Source organism: Talpa europaea (assembly GCF_964194135.1).
Source record: "Talpa europaea genome assembly, chromosome: 11".
NCBI classification, from domain to species: Eukaryota; Metazoa; Chordata; class Mammalia; order Eulipotyphla; family Talpidae; genus Talpa; species Talpa europaea.
In genome coordinates, this window is record NC_140078.1 from 71,045,648 (window position 1) to 71,071,800 (window position 26,153).

At 55.5% G+C, this 26,153-nt stretch overlaps 2 protein-coding genes across 4 annotated transcripts; both read left to right on the plus strand.

Moving 5' to 3' along the window:
- Positions 1–1,112: 1,112 nt before the first annotated feature.
- Positions 1,113–13,593, plus strand: LAMB2 (laminin subunit beta 2; the record flags this gene model as incomplete). Its single annotated transcript, XM_084247761.1, has 32 exons — positions 1,113–1,188; positions 1,305–1,477; positions 1,563–1,698; positions 1,780–1,853; positions 2,251–2,439; positions 2,527–2,590; positions 2,826–3,028; positions 3,118–3,238; positions 3,533–3,721; positions 3,918–4,097; positions 4,506–4,618; positions 4,892–4,971; positions 5,059–5,191; positions 5,389–5,547; positions 5,626–5,753; positions 8,254–8,386; positions 8,563–8,755; positions 8,837–8,980; positions 9,202–9,433; positions 9,525–9,688; positions 9,770–9,994; positions 10,083–10,300; positions 10,407–10,503; positions 10,588–10,960; positions 11,064–11,248; positions 11,326–11,567; positions 11,646–11,994; positions 12,319–12,526; positions 12,604–12,745; positions 12,830–13,006; positions 13,103–13,262; positions 13,345–13,593. The coding sequence occupies 32 exons, from the start codon at positions 1,113–1,115 to the stop codon at positions 13,479–13,481; spliced, it is 5,397 nt and encodes a 1,798-aa protein (XP_084103887.1). The 3' UTR covers positions 13,482–13,593.
- A 1,973-nt stretch (positions 13,594–15,566) lies between these two features.
- USP19 (ubiquitin specific peptidase 19) lies at positions 15,567–25,086 on the plus strand (the record flags this gene model as incomplete). 3 transcript variants are annotated; one of them, XM_084247588.1, is made up of 26 exons in its annotated part: positions 15,567–15,693; positions 15,907–15,945; positions 16,114–16,242; positions 16,328–16,461; positions 16,536–16,835; positions 16,952–17,168; positions 17,299–17,455; positions 17,567–17,638; positions 17,753–17,868; positions 17,972–18,192; positions 18,276–18,471; positions 18,555–18,688; positions 18,800–18,958; positions 19,043–19,153; positions 19,634–19,744; positions 19,826–19,927; positions 20,653–20,793; positions 20,894–21,012; positions 21,511–21,648; positions 21,747–22,060; positions 22,165–22,275; positions 22,364–22,580; positions 22,664–22,816; positions 22,917–23,077; positions 23,159–23,337; positions 24,970–25,086. In XM_084247588.1, 26 exons carry the CDS (start codon positions 15,567–15,569, stop codon positions 25,084–25,086), a joined length of 3,975 nt encoding a protein of 1,324 aa, XP_084103714.1. The 3 variants fall into 3 exon arrangements, with proteins under 3 accessions (XP_084103714.1, XP_084103712.1, XP_084103713.1); XM_084247586.1 differs by lacking the exon at positions 24,970–25,086 and adding an exon at positions 24,318–24,545; XM_084247587.1 differs by lacking the exon at positions 24,970–25,086 and adding an exon at positions 24,318–24,545 and having other exon boundaries at positions 15,567–15,690.
- Between the last annotated feature and the right edge of the window lie 1,067 nt (positions 25,087–26,153).

A 26,153-nucleotide genomic window follows, 5' to 3' on the forward strand; every position in this document is an offset into this window, starting at 1 on the left:
ACTACATATGAGCTCCAGGGTAACTGGAGACTCTCACTCATGTTAATGGAGTAATTCCCTGGGGCCCAGGAGCTTTCAGATAGACTGCCCAGACTCCTCTTGGGAACCTCCAGCTTTCTCTCCTGGGCGCCTAGCTCTGGGTACTAGACAGATTGGGCACAGCTGTGACAGCCCAGCGCCACCCTGATCAGGCTCTATAATGTCTGTGGTCCCAGTCTGGTCCCAGGAGCCTGGGTGGGGCACAAGGCGCAGCTCCTGCATTCCAACCCCCAGCTCCAGCTCCGGAGTTCCTGGTGGGCCAGAAGGTCCGGAGTGGATGAGTAGCCAGCCGTGAGAACTGGATGCACTCACTGCTACTCCGGACTGTTGCAGGCTGTCCATACTGGCAAGCTGAGATTGGCACTTCTCATGCCTGCTTGCTATAGTGACTAAGGGAGGCGGAGACCTTGGAACACTGAGTAGGGCATGGCTTGCCCCATATCTCCCCCATATCTCCGCCCTATCTTATTCTACAGCCTAAAACGTCTCACATCTCTGAATAGGGGAGCTTGATGTCCCTTGTTCTACCTTTCCACCACCCCGCTGATGCTGGAACCCTGGAACTGGAGAGCCTAGTAGATGGCAACTTCCATAGCACCCACAATGCTAGGGATACAGGCTAGGAGTCTGATCTTTACCCATGCCATGAGCCTCACTTGCTGTTCCCTGCTAACTGTGGTGACCTAAAGCCCCAAATCCCTACCTTTTCCTATCTCTGGCACAGGTCTGGGCCGGGAGACACAATAAAGATTTGCAGTTGAGCCTTCCTGTGTCTGCTTTCTAGAGTGAGGGCCCTTTCTGGAGAAATGGAGGGAGCACCGCATGGTGTTTCGCTCCTGAAATCCGCTCCATGCTTTCCTTCCTGCCCTCCTTCCAACTTTGCTGAAAGTTGCCGGACTCAGAGCTAGTGGAGGGACACCGGATTGAGGGACGGGCTGGAAGGGGAATCAGCTAAGGACCTCACTGGCAGGGTCTGCATGGGGTAAGAAGGGAGGGGTGGGTGGGTAGGTGGGCACTGGCCTCAGACCTCGAATACCCTTCTTACCCCTCCTGTCCTTTCCCGTTTCTTCAGGATGGAGCGGGCCTCAGGGGAAGGAGGGAGGGACCAGCTTGTGCCCTGGGAACTTCGACTGGGCCTGCTGCTGTGCGGTGAGAAGCCTGGGGAAGGCCTGGGAATTTGGGGATGCGATGGTGGGGCCTAGGGTAGCTGCCCCTGGGGCTACAGTGTAGGAGCAGAGCGGAACTAGCTGATCCACTGTTCCCAGTGCTGGCCACCGCCCTGGCCCAGGCCCCGGCTCCAGATGTGCCAGGCTGTTCGCGGGGAAGCTGCTACCCAGCTACAGGTGATCTGCTGGTGGGCCGTGCTGATCGACTGACCGCCTCATCCACCTGTGGCTTGCAGGGCCCCGAACCCTACTGCATCGTCAGTCACCTGCAGGTGTGCTTTGGGGGGAGAGGAGGGAGTCCGGTCAAGTGGGGCTGGCACTTGCTGAGGCACTTACTCTGATGCTGACCTAACCCAGGATGAGAAGAAATGCTTCCTGTGTGACTCCCGTCGCCCCTTCTCTGCTCGAGACAACCCAAACAGCCATCGCATCCAGAATGTAGTCACCAGCTTTGCACCACAGCGCAGGACAGCCTGGTGGCAGTCAGAAAATGGTGAGGTTGTGGGTGGGGCATGGGATGAGCAGGGCTGCCCACCAATAGCCTCAAGTCCCTGACCTCTGACTCCTGCTTCAGGTGTCCCCGTGGTCACCATCCAGCTGGACTTGGAGGCTGAGTTCCATTTCACACACCTCATTATGACCTTCAAGGTGCCTGCATGTCTGGGAGCTTGCTTGAATTGCCCTGCTTGGCCCTGATTACCCCTGAACAGAGTCCTAGATCCTCAGTCCAGCCTCCCTAAGTTCATGTGCTGTGCTCTGGTTGCATGGAAGGCTGCTTCATTTCTCACACCTTCTGATACCTTCCACCTCCAGGCCTTTGCTCATGCTGTCCCAATTCCAGGCTGGATCAGGCGCTGCTTTTCTAGGCCTCATGATCCTTGAACCTCCCCTAAATATGGCTATTCTCCTTGATCATTGCTGCTCTTCTACTGGTCACTTTTACCTGTCCATGAGCAGGCTCCAGCTGGGCAGGCTTCTTGATGAGCCTGGACTGGATTTGGGTCCTGGTGCATACTGATCAGCCATCCCTCCCCCCGCCCCCCAGACATTTCGCCCTGCTGCCATGCTGGTGGAACGCTCAGCAGACTTTGGCCGCACCTGGCATGTGTACCGTTATTTCTCCTATGACTGTGGGGCTGACTTCCCAGGAGTCCCACTGGCCCCTCCACGACACTGGGATGATGTAGTCTGTGAGTCCCGCTACTCAGAGATCGAACCATCCACTGAAGGCGAGGTGAGGGCTGGCATCTGGGTTTGGGGCAGGAAGAGAGGGCTGATGGGTCTGAGGTTTAGTGTCTCTGTGGACTCCATGCCCCTCTAGGTCATCTACCGTGTGCTGGACCCTGCAATCCCTATTCCAGACCCCTACAGCCCACGGATCCAGAGTGAGTGTTCCACCCTTTGAGCCTGGCAGTCCCAGTGTCCGGCTAGTGACTATTTAGGGCTTCAGTAGCTATTTTGGGTGCTTCCTAAGGCACGTTCCAAGACCAATTTAGCTCAGATAACAGTAGACAGGAGGTATCCCAAGGTGACCTTGGCATCTGCAGCAGCCCCTAAGTGGGGATGGGGCAGCAAGAACCTGTTTGGTCAGCTGCCCCACTCCACTCTGCCCCACCTTAGACTTGCTAAAGATCACCAACCTACGGGTGAACCTGACACGACTCCACACGCTGGGAGACAACTTGCTTGACCCACGACGGGAGATCCGAGAGAAGTACTATTATGCCCTCTACGAGCTGGTTGTGCGTGGCAACTGCTTCTGCTACGGACATGCCTCACAGTGTGCACCCGCCCCAGGGGCACCAGCCCATGCTGAGGGCATGGTGAGGGGCTTCTGCTGGCTGGAGTAGGACTTGGGGCAGGGGCAGGCATGGCTGGACAGTTCTGATCACTTGCCTGCCCACCCTTCTAGGTTCATGGGGCCTGCATCTGCAAGCACAATACCCGTGGTCTGAACTGTGAGCAGTGTCAAGATTTCTATCATGACCTGCCCTGGCATCCAGCTGAGGATGGTCATAGTCACGCCTGCAGAAGTGAGTGAGATCCTGGTCCCCTAAACCCCATGCCCTGGGTAGAAGCTAGAGCTGCATGGTCAAGCCCCTAATACCTAGACTGTGTTCAAAGGGTATCCAGGCCTTGATGACCTTGTCACCCCCACAACCTTCCTCCACAACCTGTTCTGGGTAAGGGCCCAGTGTAGAGCTGAGTAACCACCCACAAATTCTGACCTAGCAGGAACCTAAGGTGGCACTAGGGCCTCATATGCCCCTTTCAGGACATGGTCCCTCAAGTGACTTTTTCCCTGCCTTCCTTTCTCCTCCCCCAAGAGTGTGAGTGCCATGGGCACGCCCACAGCTGCCACTTCGACATGGCAGTATATCTGGCATCTGGCAACATGAGTGGAGGTGTGTGTGATGGATGTCAGCACAATACAGCTGGGCGTCACTGTGAGCTTTGCCGGCCCTTCTTCTACCGTGACCCGACCAAGGACCTGCGGGACCCGGCTGTGTGTCGCTGTGAGACTGGAATTGAGCATGGGAGAGGGAAGGCTGAGCTTAGGGTAGGAGCTGGGTAACCATACCACTATGCAAGTTGCAGGGATTTAGGGTGAATGACACAAGGTGGAATCAGTCTGGGATTCCAGGGTGAAGTCTTGGGAGGTGCTGGGCTAATTGGGATAAGATGACCCTGTGTCTCTCTTTTTGCCCTCAGCCTGTGATTGTGACCCCATGGGTTCCCAAGATGGTGGTCGCTGTGATCCGCATGATGATCCTGCACTAGGACTAGTCTCAGGCCAGTGTCGCTGCAAAGAACATGTGGTGGGCCCTCGCTGTCAGCAGTGCCGTGACGGCTTCTTTGGGCTCAGTGCCAATGATCCTGCAGGCTGCCAGCGTATGTGCCTCCCACCCTAATTCCTCTGCTGAACTTAACCCTTGACATCTTATTTTTTTTAAGATCTATTTATTTATGTATACAAGAGCTGGGGTGCAGGCCAGAGGTGTGGGGGCGGGGGTGTGAGAGGATTCACCAGAGACAGAATGGGGAGCAGAACAGGTGGACTGTCTGAAATACACCACTTAGGGGAGCTATGGGTGAGACAGGAGAGGTCTGCTGCGCTGTGGGGGTCACCTCCCTGGCCGGGGATTGAACTCGTGCTGCAGTGACTATGGATAGCTTCATAGTGCTGCGTCTTAACCCCTTGCACCACCAGGGAGGCCCCTTGACATCTTATTCTTGACCTAATTTAATATGAACACTGCCATCACTCCCCAATGTGCTGACAGGTCTCTTTCCTTGCAGAGTGTCAGTGTGATGCACGGGGCACAGTACCTGGGCATACCCCTTGTGATCCCAACAGTGGAATCTGTTTCTGCAAGCGTCTTGTGACTGGACGTGGCTGCAATCGCTGTCTGGTGCGACTGGAGGGGGCAGGGGTTCTGAGGTCCTGCACTTAACCTCAGAGCACAGACCTGGGGGTAGTTTCCATGCCCTAATGGGTGGGTGCTTATTGCTTAGGATTCTGTTATCCTTGAGAGGCTGCAGGTCTGGGAGGCCATGGGTGGGAGCCAGTGGTCTAGAGATCATATTTTTACCAAGGGAGGGTAGAGGGTGAAAACATCCTTGATTTACCTGCTGAGTGGCGAGAGGGGTCTGTTTCTGCCCCCCAGCAACTTCCTCTCTTACAGCCTGGCCACTGGGGCCTAAGCCATGATCTGCTTGGCTGCCGTCCATGTGACTGCGACGTAGGTGGTGCCTTGGATCCCCAGTGAGTGCTGTATATGTGGCCCTGGCAGGGTGGGAAAAGATACTGGGCAGGATAGGGAGTCCTTCTTAAGTAACTGTGTATTCCCAGGTGCAACGAGGCCACAGGTCAGTGCCAGTGCCGCCAGCACATGGTAGGGCGACGTTGTGAACAAGTGCAGCCTGGCTACTTCCGACCCTTCCTAGACCACCTAACTTGGGAAGCTGAAGACACACGAGGGCAGGTAGAGGTGCAGTGTTAGAGGGCAGAGCACAGTGGGACTGTGGCAAGAGAGGCGGGGTTTGGGGCAGTGCCTTGGTTGGGGAGGATGCCCTGCATTGGGCAGGGTTTCAGCTAGAGAGTTGTGATATGGGGGCAGGTTGTGGCAGAAGAAGCGGGTATCTTGTCTGAGCATCCACTTCCCACCAATTTGCCTTCCAGATGCTGGATGTGGTGGAGCGCCTGGCATCTCCCGGGGCAGCTTTATCCTGGACGGGCCCAGGCTTCGTTAGGCTGCGAGAAGGCCAAGTACTAGAGTTCCAGGTGGCTTCTGTACCAAAAGCCATGGACTATGACCTGCTGCTGCGCTTGGAGCCCCAGGTCAGACCCCATGACACCTCACCCAGAACTGAACGGTTGGGTGTAGGGGCATCTCTTCCTTCATCCCTTCCCCCCCAGGTCCCTGAACAATGGGCAGAAATAGAACTGACTGTGCAGCGCCCAGGACCTGTGTCTGCTCACAGCCCTTGTGGGCATGTACTGCCCAAAGATGACCGCATCGCAGGGACTCTGCAACCAGACACCAGGTGAGGGCACTCACGACTTCCCCCACAACTGTGAGGTATTGTGCATCAGTTTTAAGCTCCTGCTGCTCATCCTTCTATTCAGCCAATGCCTCCTCTAAGTATTGTTTGCCAGGTGTTGGTGGGCATGGCACTGGTCAGAGGACAAGGCTTGCTCTTTCGGGGCTCTAAGTTCCAGAGGATAACACAGGAATTCATCACTGTAGAGAATGCCCACAGGGAGAAGGGAGGGCCTCCAAGTACTATAAGCAGGGACATGGCTGGTCTCATTAATGTTTTATTACACATCTTTTTTATCTCTTCTTTTTATTTTTTAAAAGATTTATTTATTTATACATACCAGAACTGGGGTACAGGCCAGAGGTGCAGAGGAGTGAGAAGACTCACTAGAGAGAAAGTGGGGAACAGAACAGGCAGATCCACTGAAATACACAGCAGAAGGGAACAGCGGGTGAGACAGGAGAGGTCTGCTGTGCCATGTGGGTAGCTCCCTGGCTGGAGATTGAATTTGTGCTGCAGTGGCCGCGGATAGCTTCACAGCTATCCCTAACCCCTTGCGCCACCAGAGAGGCCCCTCATCTCTTCTTTTTAAACTTTTTATCATCTAAATATTCAAACATGCACAGAAGCTGAGAGAATTGCATAATGACTGGCTGTACCCATAACAGACATTTTGCCAACTGTGACTTGTGTTTAGCAAAGATGCCTATAGACTTAGAGGTCAAGGTGGAAGCTGGAAGACCTACTAGTTGTTGAGTTGGCCAAGTGACAGTGGGTTGGACAGAGGTATTATACTAGAGGTCATGAAAAGAGGGAGTTTCCAGAGGGTTACAGTGGCAGAGATGATGGCTTGAATATTGAGGAAAGGTACAGAGAGTAGAGAGTGACTCTAGGGTTTGGCTTAGGTATCTCAATTGGGGTAAAGATGTAAGTATCGGGTCTTCCTGGTGGTGCAAGGGGTTAAGACACAACCTATGAAGCTGTCTGCAGCCTCTGTAGCACGAGTTTGATCCCCGGCCAGGGAGGTGACCCACATGGCACAGCAGACCTCTCCTGACTCGCCCACCACTCCCCTCAGCAGTGTATGTCAGTCAGTCTGCCTGCTCTGTTACCCACTCTGTCTCTGGTGAGTCCTCTCACTCCCTGCACCTCTGGCCTATACCCTAGCTCTTGTATGCATAAATAAATAAATCTTTAAAAAAAAAAAAGACTTAAGTATCTCAGATAAAGACAGAGAGAAGAGCAGATCTGAGGTGCTTAGACATGAGAGAGAAGGCTAGTGGGTGACTGGATTCCTGCATCTGCAATTACTGGGGGGAGTCCAGTTGAAGACCTGTATTTGTTGTTTTCTCTAAAAAAGTGAGTCTGAATGGAAGGACCAGAGAAAGGAAGGAGGGCCAGAGCACTCTAGTGTTAGAGACCAGTAGAGAAGGACAAGGTGAAGGTGAGGGGAATTCAAGAATGTGGATAGAGTCCCAGAAACAAAGAGCAGAGTGACTCAGGAAAGAAAGCGCACTGATCTCATTGCATGTTGCTGAATGCTGGAAGATTAGAGTGGAGAAGTGACCACCAACTTTGGCTACATGGAGTTCATCAGTGACCTTGGCACAGGCTATCTCCATGGTATGCGGGGGCAGAAATTCCACTAGAGTGGGAGGCCAGTGCGTAGAAGCAGTGACTGTAGTCGAATTTTAGGAATTTGTTGGGCAGGAGAGTGAGGGGAGAGTCAAGACTGAGGAGATTTTTTTCAGGGGGTGGGGGAGGATAAAAAAAAAACAACACCAAGAATGGGTTTGCAAACTAACGGCAAGCAATGACCGAGAAAAGAGGGAGAGAGGGGGAAGTGGTGCAGTTTTGGTGAAGAGGAGCAGAGGTTGAGGTTGGGGAAAGTGTGAAAGGTTGTTGAGGGAAAATTTGAAAGTGTTGTGTGAGGTAAGTGCTGTGGGGCTGTAGGTGCTGTGGAGTGTTTTCAGTGACACTGGTCTGCACAGATATACGTTTCCCATGAGACACATTTGTGGAAATCTTTGATAGAGGTTTTCTGCAGGGTTGTCAAATTGTCTTGTTGGCCAAACCCTGCCCAGCCTACTTTGGCCTAGTCCCAGTTTTTTTTTTTGTTTTTTTTTAAAGATTTTATTTTTATTCACGCATACAAGAACCGGGGTACAGGCCAGATGCAGGTGGGTGAGAGGATTCACCGGAGACAGAGTGGGGAACAGAACAGGCAGACCGACTGAAATACACTGCTGACGGGAGCAGCGGGCAAGACAGGAGAGGTTTGCCACAACATGTGGGTACCTTCCCGGCCAGCCGGGATCGAACCCGCACTGCAGAGGCTGCGGACAGCTTCACAGTGCTGTGCTCAACCGCCTGCACCACTAGGGAGGCCCTCTAGTCTTTTTCTTGGCTGATGTTTTGGTGGCTGTTTGGGGTTGAAGGAGGCCCAGGATGATGGGTACAGGGCCTTGGAGAAGCCATTGTACCTATCCTCACCTCCCACCAGGTACATGGTGCTTCCAAGACCTGTATGCCTTGAGCCTGGCACATCCTACAAGCTGCATCTGAAGCTGGTGCGAACAGGAGGACGTACCCCATCTGAGGCTCCCCACTCTGGACCCAGCCTACTCATTGACTCGGTGAACAGTCCTCTCCCCATACCAACCAAAATGGCAGGGTCTATAGGATGGGACCTGTAGATAGTTGGGGTCTGGAGAGAAGAGATAGACCTGTGGGTGATGCTAAGCTGTGTGCTCTGGCAGTGCCAATTATGGTTCCAGGTCTGAACTTTACTTTTCCTTGCTGATTTCTTCAGCTGGTGCTGCTGCCCCAAGTCCTGGTGCTGGAAATGTTCAGTGGGGGTGATGCTGCTGCTCTGGAGCGCCGTGCCACCTTTGAACGCTACCGCTGTCGTGAGGAGGGTCTGGTGCCCAGCAAGAGCCCTCCCTCTGAGGCCTGTGCTCCTCTCCTCATCAGTCTTTCTGCCGTGCTCTATAATGGTGCCCTGCGTGAGTGTCTGTGATATAGATTGGTGGGGCAGAAGTGTGAGGGGGTCTAGCCTGACTTGACCCTACCCCCATTCCCTACAGCTTGTCAGTGCGACCCCCAGGGCTCAGTGAGTTCTGAGTGTAACCCCCATGGCGGTCAGTGCCTGTGCAAACCTGCGGTGGTTGGGCGTCGCTGTGACCGCTGTGCCCCTGGCTACTATGGCTTTGGTCCTGCAGGCTGTCAAGGTACTTGCTTGCCCTTCTTCCCTTCTATTCCTTTCTCTCCTTTCCACTATTGTTTTCCCTCTTGCCTCTGCTTCTTTCTTCCTCTAACACTGAGCTCTCAGCCCTTGGTCCTTGAAGTTCTCTTCCATTCGATGATCTTCCCACCATGAACCTCCCTACCCCCATTTTCTCTCAACACCTCCTCCCATACCAACCCACTTCGGCCTCTGCCTTGCCCCCAGCCTGCCAATGCAGTCCTGAAGGGGCACTCAGTGGCCTGTGTGAAGGGACTAGTGGGCAATGCCCTTGCCGAACTGGTGCCTTTGGACTTCGCTGTGACCGCTGCCAGCGTGGTCAATGGGGATTCCCTAGCTGCCGGCCATGTGTCTGCAATGGGCATGCCGATGAGTGTGACACCCACACGGGTGCTTGCCTGGGCTGCCGTGATCACACAGGGGGCGAGCACTGTGAAAGGTAAGCCTCTGAGCCTGGAGCAGCTATGAGTGGGTTGGTGGGTAGACAGGCTGCTTAAGGATGACACATCTCTTCCTGTCCTTCCCTGCAGGTGCATTGCTGGTTTCCATGGGGACCCAAGGCTGCCATATGGGGGCCAGTGTCGGCCCTGTCCCTGCCCTGAGGGCCCTGGGAGCCAGCGGCACTTTGCTACTTCCTGCCATCGGGATGGGTACTCCCAGCAGATGGTGTGTCACTGCAGGGCAGGCTACACAGGTGAGGGGGTAAGGTGCAGGTATGGGATCAGGGTAGGGCAGCTGGGCTGAGGACTCATGCCTATCCCTTGATTATGGGCAGGGCTGCGGTGTGAGGCTTGTGCCCCTGGGCACTTTGGGGATCCATCACGACCAGGCGGCCAATGCCAACCATGTGAGTGTAGTGGGAACATTGACCCCATGGACCCTGATGCCTGTGACCCCCTCACGGGGCAATGCCTACGCTGCTTACACCACACAGAGGGGCCTCACTGTGCCCACTGCAAACCTGGCTTCCATGGACAGGCTGCCCGACAGAGCTGTCACCGTAAGTGTGGGGATGGGAGGGTATGGCTGAGGTGGGGCTCTGCTGCCCTGGCTCCCTTTGATTACTGTGCTAATCTTGGCTGACACAGGATGTACCTGCAACCAATTGGGCACAGATCCCCAGCAGTGCCCATCCACCGACCAGTGCCACTGTGACCCAAGCAGTGGGCAGTGCCCTTGCCTTCCCAATGTCCAGGGCCCTAGCTGTGATCGCTGTGTCCCAAACTACTGGAACCTTACCAGTGGCCGTGGCTGCCAGCCCTGTGCCTGCCACCCAAGCCGAGCCAGAGGCCCCACCTGCAATGAGGTATGGGACCCTCCTCTGGATCCCTGAGTGGCTGTGACTAGCTGTCTGCCTCAAGTCTTGAGTGCTCAGCCTTTGATTTTTTGACGTCTGCTTGGTCCCCCTCTAGTTCACAGGGCAGTGCCACTGCCATGCTGGCTTCGGTGGGCGAACCTGTTCTGAGTGCCAGGAGCTCCACTGGGGAGACCCTGGGTTACAGTGCCGTGGTAAGGAAGTCAGCAAGGCCAGGGCAGATGGGTGGTGGTTATTCCCATGCACATCCTAACTCTGTGGTCTGCCTTTTTCTATAGCCTGTGATTGTGACCCTCGTGGAATAGACACACCTCAGTGTCACCGCTCCACAGGCCACTGCAGCTGCCGCCCAGGCGTGTCTGGTGTGCGCTGTGACCAATGTGCCCGGGGCTTCTCGGGTGTCTTTCCTGCTTGCCACCCCTGCCATGCATGCTTCGGGGACTGGGACCGCGTGGTACAGGACTTGGCTGCCCGTACACGGCGCCTGGAGCAGCGGGTGCAGGAGCTGCAGCAGACGGGTGTGATGGGTGCCTTTGAGAGCAGCTTCTGGAAGATTCAGGAGAAGCTGGGCATTGTGCAGGGGATTGTGGGTGCCCGCAACACCTCAGCTGCCTCCACTGCACAGCTTGTGAAGGCCACAGAGGATCTGCGGTATGTGTGGATGGACCTGAGGCTACATGGTGGGATGGTGCAGGGACCCAGTGGAAAGGGGGAAAGCATCTCTAAACATAACCCCCACTTCTCATCGACACAGGCGTGAAATCGGGGAGGCCACTGAGCATTTGACCCAGCTGGAGGCAAAACTGACAGATGTGCAGGATGAGAACTTCAATGCCAACCATGCACTAAGCAGTCTGGAACGAGACGGGCTTGCACTTAATCTTACGTTGCGGCAGCTTGATCAGCATCTGGACCTGCTCAAGCATTCAAATTTCCTGGGTGAGTTGCTGGCCAACTAGGCAGGTGGACCAGGATTGGTTGATCTTCAGCTGACTGCCTGCTTCTGGCCAACTTAGGTGCCTATGACAGCATCCGCCAAGCCTATAGCCTATCTGCAGAAGCAGAACGTCGTGCTAACACCTCGGCCCTGACAGTGCCCAGTCCTGTGAGCCACTCAGTAGGCACCCGGCGCCGAACAGAGATGCTGATGGAAACCCAGAGGGACAACTTCAACAGAAAACATCTGGCCAACCAACGGGCACTTGGCGATCTCTCTGCACGAACCCATGCCCTGAGTCTGACAGGCATAAATGAATTGGTGAGGCACGAGCATAGGGTGGGACATATGGGTATGGCTGTCCTTTCACAAAGCCCTGACTTGTTCTATACCTGGCAGGTTTGTGGGTCCCCAGGAGATCTACCCTGTGCTACAAGCCCTTGTGGAGGTGCTGGCTGTCGGGATGAGGATGGGCAGCCTCGCTGTGGGGGCCTGAGCTGCAGTGGGGCAGCAGCCGTTGCAGACCTGGCTTTGGGTCGAGCCCGGCACACACAGGCAGAGCTGCAGCGGGCACTGGAAGAAGGTGGTGGCATCCTCAGTCAGGTGGCTGAAACCCGTCGGCAAGCAGGCGAGGCACAGCAGCGGGCCCAGGCGGCACTGGACAAGGCTAATGCTTCCAGAGGACAGGTGGAGCAGGCCAACCAGGAACTTCGGGAACTTATCCAGAGTGTGAAGGACTTCCTCAGCCGTGAGCCTCCGTGTAGTCCAGGCCATGTGGTTGTTTCCCCTGTGTCTGTGTCTCTCTCCCTGGATTCATATTTGTCAAGGCCTGCGCTGGACCTGTGTTTATCACCTCTTGTCTGAGTCCTTGCCATAAGTGGTCCCCAAGTCCATCATCTTGTATCTGTGACCCATGTAGAGTTCCCTGTCCTTGTGTGGCTACATGCTTATGCCTATTGGCAAACCCGTATCCTGTGTGTGGTCCCTGAGTCCATAACCCAAGAGTGTGTTCCCGTCCCCATGCCCATGCTGGAGAATCTGTGTCCTTAAGTGCTTGCCTGTGTCCCCATAGAGGAAGGGGCTGATCCAGATAGCATTGAGATGGTAGCCACACGGGTGCTGCAGCTCTCCATCCCAGCATCACCTGAGCAGATCCAGCACCTGGCGGGCGAGATTGCAGAACGGGTCCGGAATCTGGAAGATGTGGATGCGATCCTGGCGCGTACTATGGGGGATGTGCGTCGGGCTGAGCAGTTGCTACAAGATGCACAGCGGGCACGGTCTGACCCCAACCCTGACCCCCATCCTTGATACTTGGTCCTGATATTTGCAGGCCCTGATTCCCTTTCTTCCCCAGGAGCCGGGCTGAGGGTGAGAAACAGAAGGCAGAGACAGTACAGGCAGCACTGGAGGAGGCCCAGCGGGCACAGGGCATTGCTCAGGGTGCCATCCAGGGGGCAGTGGTTGACACACAGGACACAGAACAGACCTTGCACCAGGTGTGGTCTCTCTGGGACATCAGTGGGGGTAAGTTTATAGGTTTGTCTTATAGACCTGTTTAACCCTGGGCTCACCTATGGCAGGTACAGGAGAGGATGGCAGGTGCAGAGCAGGCACTGAGCTCTGCTGGTGAGCGAACTCAACAGTTGGATGGTCTCCTGGAAGCTCTAAAATTGAAACGAGCAGGAAATAGCCTGGCTGCCTCTAGCGCTGAAGAAACTGCCGGCAATGCCCAGGGTCGTGCCAGGGAGGCTGAGCAGGTGGGTTGGGACAGAGTCAGCTGGAAGGGGTGTGGTGGGAGGAGAAGCTGGGCTTCCATTGGACCACCACACTGACATTCCCTGCCTCATCCCCAGCTGCTGCAGGGCCCACTAGGTGACCAGTACCAGACAGTGAAGGCCCTTGCTGAGCGCAAGGCCCAGGGTGTGCTGGCTGCCCAGGAGCGGGCAAAGCAACTACGGAATGAAGCTCAGAGCCTGTTGCAGGCTGCTCAGGACAAGCTACAGCGGCTGCAAGGTGAGGGATGGGGTGATTGGGTGCCAGAGATATGGGGCTACGGTAGTGGTACCCTTCTTCACCTGTGCCCTGTCTTTCCTAGAGCTGGAAGGCACCTATGAGGAGAATGAACGTGCACTGGAGGGCAAAGCAGCCCAGCTGGACGGGCTGGAGGCCAGGATGCGTAGTGTGCTTCAAGCCATCAACTTGCAGGTTCAGATCTACAACACCTGCCAGTGACCCCGGCCTGAGGCCTTCCCACTTCCCAGCCCCCGGCCCGGCCCAGCTCTGCACACGGTGCTGCCCATGCATGGAATAGTTCCCAGCTTGGCAAGGCCCCCAATAAACAGATGCGAATCCCTATTGTGTCGTCTGGATTCTGATTGGGGAAGGGCGGGGTCTCCGGGCAGAACCTCAGGCGGCCACGACCGGGGTGAAGCCGAGGCACCGGAGCCCCGCCCCCGGCCGGCCGCCCCGCCCCCCCGGTGCCGACCGTCGCTGCGCGCCCGCTCCCGCCGGAAGTGCGTCAGCCGCTCGGCCCCGCCGCCCGCGGCCGTAACTAGATCGAAACAAAACAAGCCGCTGAGGCAGTGGCAGCGGCGGCGGCGCCGGGACGGGGGAGGGGCGCGCCGGAACCGGAACCGACCTGACGCCGGAACCGGAACCGAGAGCGGGTTGCCAGGGCCCGAAGAGGGCTGGCGGCGGCGGCGGCCTCTCTCGGTGAGTAGGACTGGCGGCCCCTGCCTGCCGGGCCGCAGCGGGGAGGCCGCGACGCGGGCCCCGGGCGGCCTGCTCAAGGTCACGGACGTGCCAGCCGCGACTCTGGGAGCCGCGCGTCGTGCCTGGGCCCCCGCTGCAGGCCGGGCCGTTATGCGCCGCCGGTAGCCGATCCCCTGCCGCGGACAGGACTGGCGGCGGGCGAGGACTGCTTCCTAGAGGAGGTGCTGGCGAGCGCGGGTTTGAAGGCTGGAACTGGGTCTCCGCCCCGGCCGGGCGCTGTTTAGTGGTCAGTAACTCCGCGCGGCCTTCTCAGGCTGCTTTGGGTCTCTGGGCAGCCCCTTCCTCGCCTCGATGTCCCAGGAGGGTGGGAGGAGGCACGACCTTCTGCCGGAGCTTGCGTGCAAGGTGGCGGAGGGAGGGTGTCTGCTGCTCGGTTCAGGACCTGCCCTCATTAAAGACCCAGCCCACCAGTCCCACATCTGACCCATAGAAGGATGTCTGCCCGCTCCCCCAACCTGGGGACCACAGACTATTCACTCTCTGCCCTGCCACTCTACTGTAAGGCTGGGCTTGAGCTGCCAGGGGTCCTGGTCCCCTGCTTCATCCTTTCCTTTATCTCAGTTTTGAGAACTTTATTTTGAGTGGAGAAACGGCCCAGAATCCTGTGGGAAACTGGATAAAGGGTCTCTGGCTCTGAGCTGATGTGAGTGGACCTGGGAAGAAAATAGGGATGATGCTTCATTATCAAACTGGATGTCTGCCCTGCCTTGCCTTTGGGCAGGCTTGCTACTTGAAGGCGTGATGCGGCATCTGGATATCCTTTCAATGAGCTTTTACAGGCCCCTCCCTGGGACCGCAGCTGGAGAGAGGAGTCTTTCTTAGGATGTAGGAAAGAAACAATCAGGCAGTGCATAGGAGCAGGGTCAGAGCAGGGTGGGACCTGGCAGGCAGCAGGTGAGGTGCCTGAACCTTGCTGGGACAGTGGTAGCACCTGAGCTGGGCATGTTGTCAGCCATAGAGCCTGGTCCTTCTGCTACTTGCTTGTCTCCTCCTCTCCTGCCTTCCTCCTCCACCTCCTACTTCTCGGGTGGTGACTAAGCAGCCAGTGAGAGTGAGGGAAAAGTGAGCACCCTGCTCAGAGTGCCAGCCCTGTGGGCTGGAGCCATGGCTTCTCTCCAGATTGGTGGAGGAGCCTAGTCCCTGCCCACAGCTGCCTTGATCTGGCACCTTAGTGAGTCTCCCATCTTTATGGGTCTGTATGGCAGACATCTGGAATCCTTGGCCAGAAGTGCTTGCTGCTATTTGCATTATTTATTCCCCCTTTGGAATAGTGTACCAAAGCTACATTAGAGGGTGGAGAGATAGTCCCTTGTAGGGGTAGGAGTATCCTGGGTTGTCAAGCCCTGACTGTAGCCAAGAAGCAAATTGTCGCAAATTGTTGGTAGTGATCATTGGTCCCTTCTCATTAGGCTGTTGGTTCCTTGCTGGAGAATTTGGCCACAAAGAGTTGCCAAGATAGCTGGGCCAGGAAGAAAGCGCCGTAGCCCTGACCCAGACGCCGTTGCCGACCCCAGGGCACTCTGGCTGTCGACCAAGCGGCTCAAGATGTCTGGCGGGGCCAGTGCCACAGGCCCAAGGAGAGGGCCCCCAGGACTGGAGGAGGCCACCAGTAAGAAGAAGCAAAAGGATCGAGCAAACCAGGAGAGCAAGGATGGAGATCCTAGGAAAGGTGGTAGTGACATTCCCAGAGTGGTTGTTGCCTTCTCCTCCCTGCCTGCTGAATATACAGATTGGGGGTTAAGAGGTGACTTTTTTGCTGTTCTCTCTATTTTTGGTGCTGAGAGAAGAATCTGTGGCAGGCTGGGTAGAGCCTCAGCTTTGAGGTCTGGGTACGTGGCTGAAATCCCCATCATTATTTTTTTTTTGTTTCCCCTTTTGTTGTCAGGATCAGCATCTACTTCTCGGGAGGAGCAGACCAAAGAGGGTGAGTGATAAATAGACATTTGGGTGCTGGAATGCGAGGGGAGAAGGGCATGCCCTGGAGTATAGCATACATTTGAGTAGCCCCATTAGGACTGGGTCTCTAGTACCTGCTTATTACTATTAGGAGTTCATCGAGACCCTCATGATCTCTTTGACACTCCTCCTACAGAGTTGTTGCTTGATTGGAGTCAGAATGCAGACGAGGTGATTGTCAAATTGCGTGTGGGAACGGGCCCCTTGCGACTGGAGGATGTGGATGCAGCTTTCACAGACACAGACTGTGTGGTGAGGCTTCCAGGTGTGTCCATCTATCCAAAGCCAAAGCTGTCTCTTTGAATCTTCTGATAACCTTACCCCAGCTCACTGCCCTACTCTGTCTCCAGATGGTCGGCAGTGGGGTGGTGTTTTTTATGCTGAGATAGAAAGTTCTTGCGCCAAAGTGCAGGCCCGCAAAGGCAGCCTCCTGCAGCTGGCACTGCCTAAGAAAGTACCTCTGCTCACGTGGCCCTCTCTCTTGGTAAGTTCCAAAGCAGGGTAGGTTAGGGGATACCCAGTGTTGTTGACAAGACCTGACTTGTGTGTCTTTGGCAGAAGAAACCTTTAGGGTCACAGGAGTTGGTGCCAGGGCTGTGCCAAGAGAATGGGCAGGAGCTGTCTCCTGTTGGCCTGGAGCCAGGCCCCGAACCCCGCCGAGCTAAGCAGGAGGCCCGGAACCAAAAGCGGGCCCAGGGCCGTGGTGAGGTAGGCGTGGGGGCTGGCCCTGGGGCTCAGGCAGGGCCCAGCGCCAAGAGGGCTGTGCATCTCTGCAGAGGGCCAGAAGGGGAAGGGTCCAGAGATGGCCCTGGACCTCGGGGTGATGCCCCTCCTTTCCTGGCCGAATCAACCACTCAGGTGAGAGTGGGATGCTTGTTTGGAAGTTGGAAGGTGGGGGGAGGGTATGGCCAGAAGTTGGGGGAAGCATTTGCTAGACCTAGGAGTGATTTTGCCCATAATCTTGCCATGAATAGGCTGATACTGAGGAACAGCTCCGGGTACCACCGCTGAACCCTCAAACTTGCCTCCTGGGCTCAGAGGAGAACCTAGCACTTTTGGTAGGAGAGAAGGCAGTGTCCCCTAGGAATGACCTAGTCTCTTCAACCATGGCACGGAATAGAGACTCTGAGAAAGGTGACCGTTCCAAAGACGAGATGGCAGTAACGGCAGATGCTGCAGCCTTGGTGGATGGTAAAGGTGGGGCTGGGGATGGGTAGGCAGAGCCCTAGATTGGGTTGCAAGGTTGGTGGGTGGGTAGGGACTAGAATAGCAACAGGCTGGAACCTGTCCTGGGTGGCACTGAGCTGTGGTCTCAACATAGAGCCTGAGTCCATGGTGAACCTGGCATTTGTCAAGAATGATTCGTATGAGAAGGGGCCGGACTCAGTGGTGGTGCACGTGTACGTGAAGGAAATCTGCAGGGATGCCTCTCGAGTGCTTTTCCGCGAGCAGGACTTCACACTTATCTTCCAGACCAGGTGGGTGGGTGGGCAGGAGATGGGGCAGGCAGTGTGCTTTATGCAAAATAGCATGTCTCATGCTCTTTCTCCTGCTCCTCTTCCTGTCCTGCCTCTGCTCTGCCTTGGCAGGGATGGAAACTTCCTGAGACTACACCCAGGCTGCGGGCCCCACACCATCTTCCGTTGGCAGGTGAAGCTCAGGTGGGTGGTGCCCAGCCTTACTACTCTGCCTGTGCCTCCTTGTTCTCCATCTCCTTGGCCCATCTATCCTGATACCACTCCACCTAAGTTCCTGAGATCAGTCTTTTCTTGCAGGAACCTGATTGAACCAGAGCAGTGCACCTTCTGCTTCACAGCCTCTCGCATCGATATCTGCCTCCGTAAGCGACAGAGTCAGCGCTGGGGGGGCCTGGAGGCCCCAGCTGCACAAGGTCTGCACACGAGCTCCCTTCATTGCCTAGCCTGTGTGACCAGGGCACCCCACCCCCTGCTACATGCTGCTAACCACCAGCCCCCTTATTCCCCCTTTTTAAGGTGCAGTGGGTGGTGCAAAGGTTGCCGTGCCGACAGGCCCAACCCCTCTGGATTCAACTCCACCAGGGGGTGCTCCCCACCCTCTGGCAGGCCAGGAAGAAGCCCGTGCTGTGGAGAAAGAGAAACCCAAGGCTTGTTCAGAGGACACAGGGCTGGATGGTGTGGTGGCCCGCAACCCCATGGAGCATGTAGCCCCAAAGCCAGAGCCACACCTGGCCTCAGTAAGAATCCCAGGATGAAGAGGGCCAAAGTTGAGGCTGAGGAGCCTCCGGGCTGCCTCTCACGCCCCTCCTTGTTCCCACAGCCAAAGCCCACATGCATGGTGCCTCCAATGCCCCACAGCCCTGTGAGTGGAGACAGCGTGGAGGAAGAGGAGGAGGAAGAGAAGAAGGTGTGTCTGCCTGGCTTCACTGGCCTTGTCAATCTAGGCAACACCTGCTTCATGAACAGTGTAATTCAGTCTCTGTCCAACACTCGGGAGCTCCGGGACTTCTTCCATGGTGAGAACAGGGCCTAGCGCCCAGGCCGTGGGTAGAAGGAATGACTTTCCTTACTAATGACTCTACTTGACTGCTGTCCCCAGACCGTTCCTTTGAGGCTGAGATCAACTATAACAACCCACTGGGGACTGGTGGCCGTCTGGCCATTGGCTTTGCTGTGTTGCTCCGGGCTCTGTGGAAGGGAACCCACCATGCCTTCCAGCCTTCCAAGTTAAAGGTGATCTGTGGTGAACTCCCTTCCTTGGCTGGAGAGGGCGGGGAGGGCCAACCAATTGGGTGCACAGTGGGTGTTGGGGTTCCATGCTCACACCTCGGCTCCTGTATCCAGACCATTGTGGCAAGCAAGGCCAGCCAGTTCACAGGCTATGCACAGCACGATGCCCAGGAGTTCATGGCTTTCCTGCTGGATGGGCTGCATGAGGACCTGAATCGCATCCAGAACAAGCCCTACACAGAGACTGTGGACTCAGATGGGCGTCCTGATGAGGTCAGGGTTGGGGGCAGAGCTGGGTATGTCTCATGCACATCCTAGTCCCCAGGTCTCCTTGGTCCTCACCACTTTGCCCCTCAGGTGGTAGCTGAGGAAGCATGGCAGAGACACAAGATGAGGAATGACTCCTTCATTGTGGACCTATTTCAGGGCCAGTACAAGTCAAAACTGGTGTGCCCTGTGTGTGCCAAGGTATGATGTTCTTCCCTGAAAAGAGGCCCTCCAGCTTGAAGTAGTAGCCTGTTGAGATTGGGGTCAGGTGCATGCATCTTGAGGTGCTGCAGGCCAAGGAAGCTGATGGGGAGACCTCAGGCTCCTATGTGTATCCTAGAGGTCAGGCTGGGTAGACTTCCTGGCTGAGGCCAAAGTGATGGTTGGGCCCGAAGATAGCTGTAAGGTGAGGCTGGGGTTTGGATAAGATTGGAGGCATATAGGGTATAAGTGAGGGACAAATTGATAAAATGGCTAGGTTGAGCTGGCAGCAAGTATCAGAAGGCGGGATTGTTCTCCCCTGGTGGCACTCTTGATCCATCCAGTATTCTGAAGCCTGGGAGTTTCTGATTGACTGTGGTGCCCTGAGAGCCATTTGAGGGCCCGGACTGGGGGTTCTGGGGATGTGCATCCTGCCCCCTATCCCCGTGGGTCCACCCAGTGCCACCTCTGCATCTGCAGGTCTCCATCACTTTTGACCCATTCCTTTACTTGCCGGTGCCCTTGCCACAGAAGCAAAAGGTTCTCCCCATCTTCTATTTTGCCCGGGAGCCCCACAGCAAGCCCATTAAGGTGAGAAGTAAGTCCCTACTTCCGGGTTATCCCTGAGACCTTGGTCCATCTTCCTCATGGACTCTACTTTTGTCATCACAGTTCCTGGTGAGCATCAGCAAGGAGAACTCTAGTGCAAGCGAAGTGTTGGACTCTCTTTCTCAGAGTGTCCACGTGAAACCTGAGAACCTACGTCTGGCTGAGGTATGTCTGTCCTTCCCCAGGCTCTTAAGCGTGCCGACACTTGAGTGTACTCATAGCACATAGACACACCTGCAGTTATTGGCATCAGTACACGTGCACATGAATGTGCTTGTGGCGGCACAAAAACAAGTATTGTGCTATTGGCTGAGACATGGTTGAAAACTGGGATTTGGGCTGTGCAACAGAGATGCCTCCGTTCCTAGCTGATGTCAGGGTTTACTGCCCCCTTTGGTGATGGCCCCCAACTGCTTTTCCCTCTTAACAAGGAACTTGAGAAGCAGGAATATCCTTCCATTAGGTATGGCTTTCCCTCCATCCTGTTGCTCCGTCATATTACCCCTGATCTGTGTGCAGTTCTTCCCTACAGGTTTCCTGTTTTTAGCCTGGTAGTACCCTTTTTCTCTGGCTGGGCTGGGGCAGGAGGTTTAGCCTCAGTTATAGTCCCTCCCTAATAACCATGTTATAGTTTCATCAGGGCCTCATTAGTCAATAGCAGTGTAGAGAACTGGTATGGTTGATCCCGGCCCCCGTTCTGGTCTTTCAGACACTCTCATGCACTAGGCTTCTTGTTCTGAGGCAGGTACCAATAGAAGTGTATGTTTCTTTTGGGTGACAGTCCCCAACACTGCTCTCATAGACCCAAGATCAGGACCAAGTCATCTTGTGCTCTGGGGCAGTGCCAGGGAAAGGGCTTCACATAAGTTCTGTGTGTTCTCTGTCCCCAGGTGATTAAGAATCGCTTCCACCGAGTGTTCCTGCCCTCCCACTCACTGGACACTGTGTCCCCATCTGACATGCTTCTCTGTTTTGAGCTGCTATCCCCAGAGCTGGCTAAGGAGCGAGTGGTGGTACTAGAGGTACAACAGGTGAGTAGGTGGCCAACCTGATAGCATCAGGCCAACATGGGGTGGCAGAGGGGGCATTCCCACCCAACCTGGCCTCACTGAGCCAGATGATCCACCCTAGCGCCCCCAGGTACCCAGTGTCCCCATCTCCAAGTGTGCGGCCTGCCAGCGGAAGCAACAGTCAGAGGATGAGAAGTTGAAACGCTGTACCCGGTGCTACCGTGTGGGCTACTGCAACCAGTGAGGACACCCATGGTCTCCCACGTCCCTCCTCTCTGCTTGCCACCCTACCTCCCCTCCTGGCGGGGCTCATAAAGATACTTTAAAGATTCATTTTTATTTTTGCATACAAAAACTAGGGTGTAGTCCAGGGGTGTGGGAGATGAGAGGATTCACCAGAGACAGAGTGGGAGCAGAACAAGTGGATCTACTGAAATACATTGCTGAGGGGAGCAGTGGGTGAGACAGGAGATGTCTGCTGCACCATGTGCGTTAGCTCTGTGATTAGGGATCGAACTCAGGCTGCCATGGCTGGCGATAGCTTGATAGCACTGAAACTTTAACTCCTGCGCCACCAGGAAGGCCCACAACACTTACGTTTTAATTTATCCACTTGCCATCCTATTCTCTCAGGCCCTGGGAGAGGGTTGGCATGCCTAGTTCCTAGTTTCCAGAACCTGAGGCTAGCCCCCAGTATAGAGTCATAGGAGGTGGAGCTTACATCGTTTTTCCCTCCAGGCTCTGCCAGAAAACCCATTGGCCTGATCACAAGGGCCTCTGCCGACCTGAGAATATTGGCTACCCCTTCCTGGTCAGTGTGCCTGCCTCACGCCTCACTTACGCCCGACTTGCTCAATTGCTAGAGGGCTATGCCCGGTAAGTGCCCAGTGGTTGGATTAGGGTGGGGTAGTTGTGGAACAGAGGTGCTGGACAGGCTGATCAAGGTTCTTACTTGCCTTCCTGCCTGTTGTCAGGTACTCAGTGAGCGTATTCCAGCCACCTTTCCAGCCTGGTCGCATGGCATTGGAGTCCCAGGGCCCTGGCTGCTCCACACTGCTCTCTGCTAGCTCCCTAGAGGGGGGAGATAGCGAGAGGGACCCTATTCAGCCACCTGAGCTCCAGTTGGTGAACACTGTGGCTGAGGGGGACACAGGGGTCCTCCGGGCATGGGCAGCCCCTGATCGGGGCCCTGTGCCCAGCACCAGTGGAGTTTCTTCTGAGATGTTGGCCAGTGGGCCTGTTGAAGTTGGATCTTTACCTGCTGGTGAGAGGGTGTCTCGGCCTGAAGGTAAGAGTCTGCTGAAAGGCTCTGGGAGCTAGGGTAGGGGAGGTTGTGGGAAGCTTGTTTTGGCCCGTCAGTAGGGGAGCTCAGATTGTCATGTTCTCTCGTAGCTGCTGTGCCTGGGTACCAACACCCATGTGAAGCCATGAATGCCCACACACCCCAGTTCTTCATTTATAAAATTGATGCATCCAACAGAGAGCAGCGACTAGAGGACAAAGGTGTCTGAGACTGTGGGTGGTAGTCATGGGGTGGGTTGGACTGACTGCTTGCCACAGCTTTGTGACCCCTCTTCCTGCCCATTTCTAGGAGATACTCCATTGGAGCTGGGTGATGAGTGTAGCCTGGCTCTAGTCTGGCGAAACAATGAGCGCCTGCAGGAATTTGTGTTGGTAGCCTCCAAGGAACTGGAATGTGCCGAGGATCCTGGCTCTGCTGGTGAGGCTGCACGTGCTGGCCACTTCACCCTGGACCAGTGCCTAAACCTCTTCACGAGGCCTGAGGTGCTGGCACCTGAGGAGGCCTGGTAAGAACAGGGTAGCAAGCAGATGGCAGGACAGGGTGGAGTGGAGGTATGCTGGTACTGACCCTACCTCCGTCCCTTCTCAGGTACTGCCCGCAGTGCAAACAACACCGTGAGGCCTCCAAACAACTGTTGCTGTGGCGTCTGCCAAATGTGCTCATTGTGCAGCTCAAGCGCTTCTCTTTTCGTAGTTTCATCTGGCGGGACAAGATCAATGACTTGGTGGAGTTCCCTGTTCGGTGAGCAATAGGCCCTGGTGACTGAAGGCAGACTATGGGTGCAGGGTAGACATCCTGGGTACCTGCTAACTGTCTCACCTCTCTCTGGCTGGGACCACAGGAACCTGGACCTGAGCAAATTCTGCATTGGTCAGAAAGAGGAGCAGCTGCCCAGCTACGACCTGTACGCTGTCATCAACCACTATGGAGGCATGATTGGTGGCCACTACACCGCCTGTGCACGCCTGCCCAATGATCGCAGCAGCCAGCGCAGTGACGTGGGTGAGGGCACACACAGCCAGCACAATAGGTGGTAGGGGTGGTGGTGCAAGTTATGTTCACACTCTTCCCACCTTGCTATAGGCTGGCGCTTGTTTGACGACAGCACGGTGACAACAGTAGACGAGAGCCAGGTCGTGACGCGTTATGCCTATGTACTCTTCTACCGCCGGCGGAACTCTCCTGTGGAGAGGCCCCCCCGGGCAGGTCACTCTGAGCACCACCCAGACCTAGGCCCTGCAGCTGAGGCTGCTGCCAGCCAGGTGAGGCATGGGGGGAGGCTTTACAGGCAGGTGGGGCCCAACTCAGAGATGGGAGGAGGCTGGGCACAACTTCCCTTCCTCTAGCTGAAGACCCTTGAAACCTTAGATGTATGTGAGTCACAGATATGGTTCCCTAACATTAAAACTTTAGCCAAAAGGATCGTCATGCTGTCGGGACACTTACAGAGGTGTGTGCACACCAATATGTTGCCATTGGCAGGCACATGGGCACCCACTTGGCACAGGCAAAGCAATTGTTCTGAACCTCACTGGGTACAATGCCAGAAGAGACTGTACCTGACAATCTCCACCTTTCCTGTGCACACTGCCCACATAGCAGCCCACAGACCCTCACATGTGATTGTGATGTGAGCTCAGAACCAGGGCTATCCTGGCTGGCCATGGCATAGGGTGGCTGTTACTTTTTATAAGGTAAGCGTCTGTCCCTGCTGTCTTCTGTCTTTTTTTTTACTGATGTGGGGTATGACAGGCCTGGCCTTGGGGCACACCAGCACCTCTTTTCTGGAATGGTTTATTCCAGCTTTCCTCCCCTCCTCTATGCTCAGATTCAGCGAAATTCCTGCAGAAGGCAGTAGTCAGATTGTGGACATGGATGGGAGTGAGCCAGGGTATTACTTTGGGGTTGGCAGCTCTATCCTCATGAGCCAGTCCCCTCTGGGATTCCTGGGCGGAAAAATGACCCACTAATTGGGAACCTGCATATATGCTAGGAATCTTTTTGAGGTCAGAGTCCTGTCAAGACTTGCCTACTTTTGTGCTCTCAGTCTAGACCACCCTGTGAATGGCCCAGTTGGCTCCCACCTGCTCACCTCTGCTGTTAGAACTGGGATGTAGAGGATTAGTGCTAGTCACTGAGGGTGGACTGTCATGGCCAGGGGTCTTTGGGACACCGGGTGCCCTCCCCTTCCCCACCTCTTCCCTCGCCCCCAGGTAACAATGGCCGTTTCCACACACCATAGGCTTCCCGGATTTGGCAGGAGCTGGAGGCAGAGGAGGAGCCAGTACCTGAGGGGCCTGGGCCCCTGGGTCCCTGGGGGCCTCAAGACTGGGTGGGCCCACCACCACGTGGCCCTACCACACCAGATGAGGGCTGCCTCCGGTACTTTGTTCTGGGCACCGTGGCAGCTTTGGTGGCCCTCGTACTCAACGTGTTCTATCCTCTGGTATCCCAGAGTCGCTGGAGATGAGCTCGCCTGCAGGCAGCTCCTATGAGCTGGCCCACCTGCCTGCTCAACAGGCCCATTCCTGCCTCTGTGGTGGGGACCAGTTCCGGGCATGGGCCTCAGTGTGTGCATCATGGGGAGATGGTGGGGACTGTGGCCTCTGCAGGGGCAGAGCATTTTAATATGGTTTTCCCATCCAGCTGTCTGTCCACTCATCCTGCTGCTCTGACCCTTGCCCTGGGGCTTAGCCCTGCCCAGGCAGCTTACTGTATTTAAAGTGTTAATAAAGCGAGACTATTCAGGCCCGATCTCGTCTCTCTGTCTCAATGCCACTGCTGTCTGCGCCTTGGGGCCCTCCCCTGGGTGCCAGGGCTCCAAGCCAGCACCCCCGGGATGCCAGGCGGCATACTGGGCAGCCCCCAACCCCTGTCCTCATATTCTGTTGCAGGGACTAGGCCCTGGCCAGGCCCCCGAGGTGGCCCCCACGAGGACAGCCCCTGAACGCTTCGCCCCCCCTGTGGACCGCCCAGCCCCCACCTACAGCAACATGGAGGAGGTCGATTAGCAGGTCCCTTGCTGGTGGGGGAGTTGGGTTTGGGGATCCCCACAGAGGGCCAGCTTTTTGCCGCTTCTCCTTCTCTAACCTAGAGGACACTGGCTTCATCAATGGGGGATATGGGGGGTGTGATTTGGGGGTGGGAACTTGGCAGTTTGGATCCTCCTGTCATCTTGACCCCTCAACCAGTGAGCCTTGGCTCCTTCAGCCACTCCCAGTGCTACGTGATTTGATTCAGTTGTACCTTCAATTCTTTCTGACTCGCATTATAAACGTTATAATTTTATTCTAAAAATTGTAACTTTTTTTTTTTTTTTGCATTTTGGAGGTGATTGCTGCTGTTTAAATATATTTTAAAAATAAATGATAAATAAGCAGATTTGGTGACTGTGATGCACCAGGTGCTGTGGCCACCTCCCCATTCCTATCATCTGGGGTGTGTGTTTGTGTATATGTATCTATGGGTATGTGAAAGACTTGAAAGTGCTCTGGTCTGAGGAGATTGTGGTGTCCCCAGTTCTATTAGTTCTCCTGCCCTTTGATCCCACTGGTTTTGGGTCCCATATGGAGGTGGTTGTGGCTCACATTGTAGTCAATATCTCACACCCCAGGAAGAACACCCCATATCTGAGACTCCGGAAGCTGACAGCATGGGGTAAAATGTACAGGCACTGAAGTAGCCTGGGGCTGACAGACAGTTGGTCAGGAAAGTCTTGAAGTACAGAAGGCACTGTCCTTCCCTTTTTTCAGGTCTATATTTGCTGTCATTTGAAAACCATCTGGGTCCCTCAGTGAACAGAGCAGGAAAAATTTGCTGTGGGGACATGTGACCCTACTCTAAAAGGAGGACATGCCAAGAGGACCAGATTTAATCTTGCCTGGCTTCCTGTAGGAGGGAAAGTGCTGAGCCTTCTGAGGCCATCTGTGGCCACTAGCACTGTGGCCTCTCCTGCCTCAGTGCTCCCTGTCATTTTGTGCCACAGGTACCTGTCCATAGGCCTGTCCTGGCTGCTGGACCTTGCCTCTTGCTATCCCACAGTGGTGCTTTGCTAGCTAATGCCTGCCTTTTCTCCTTG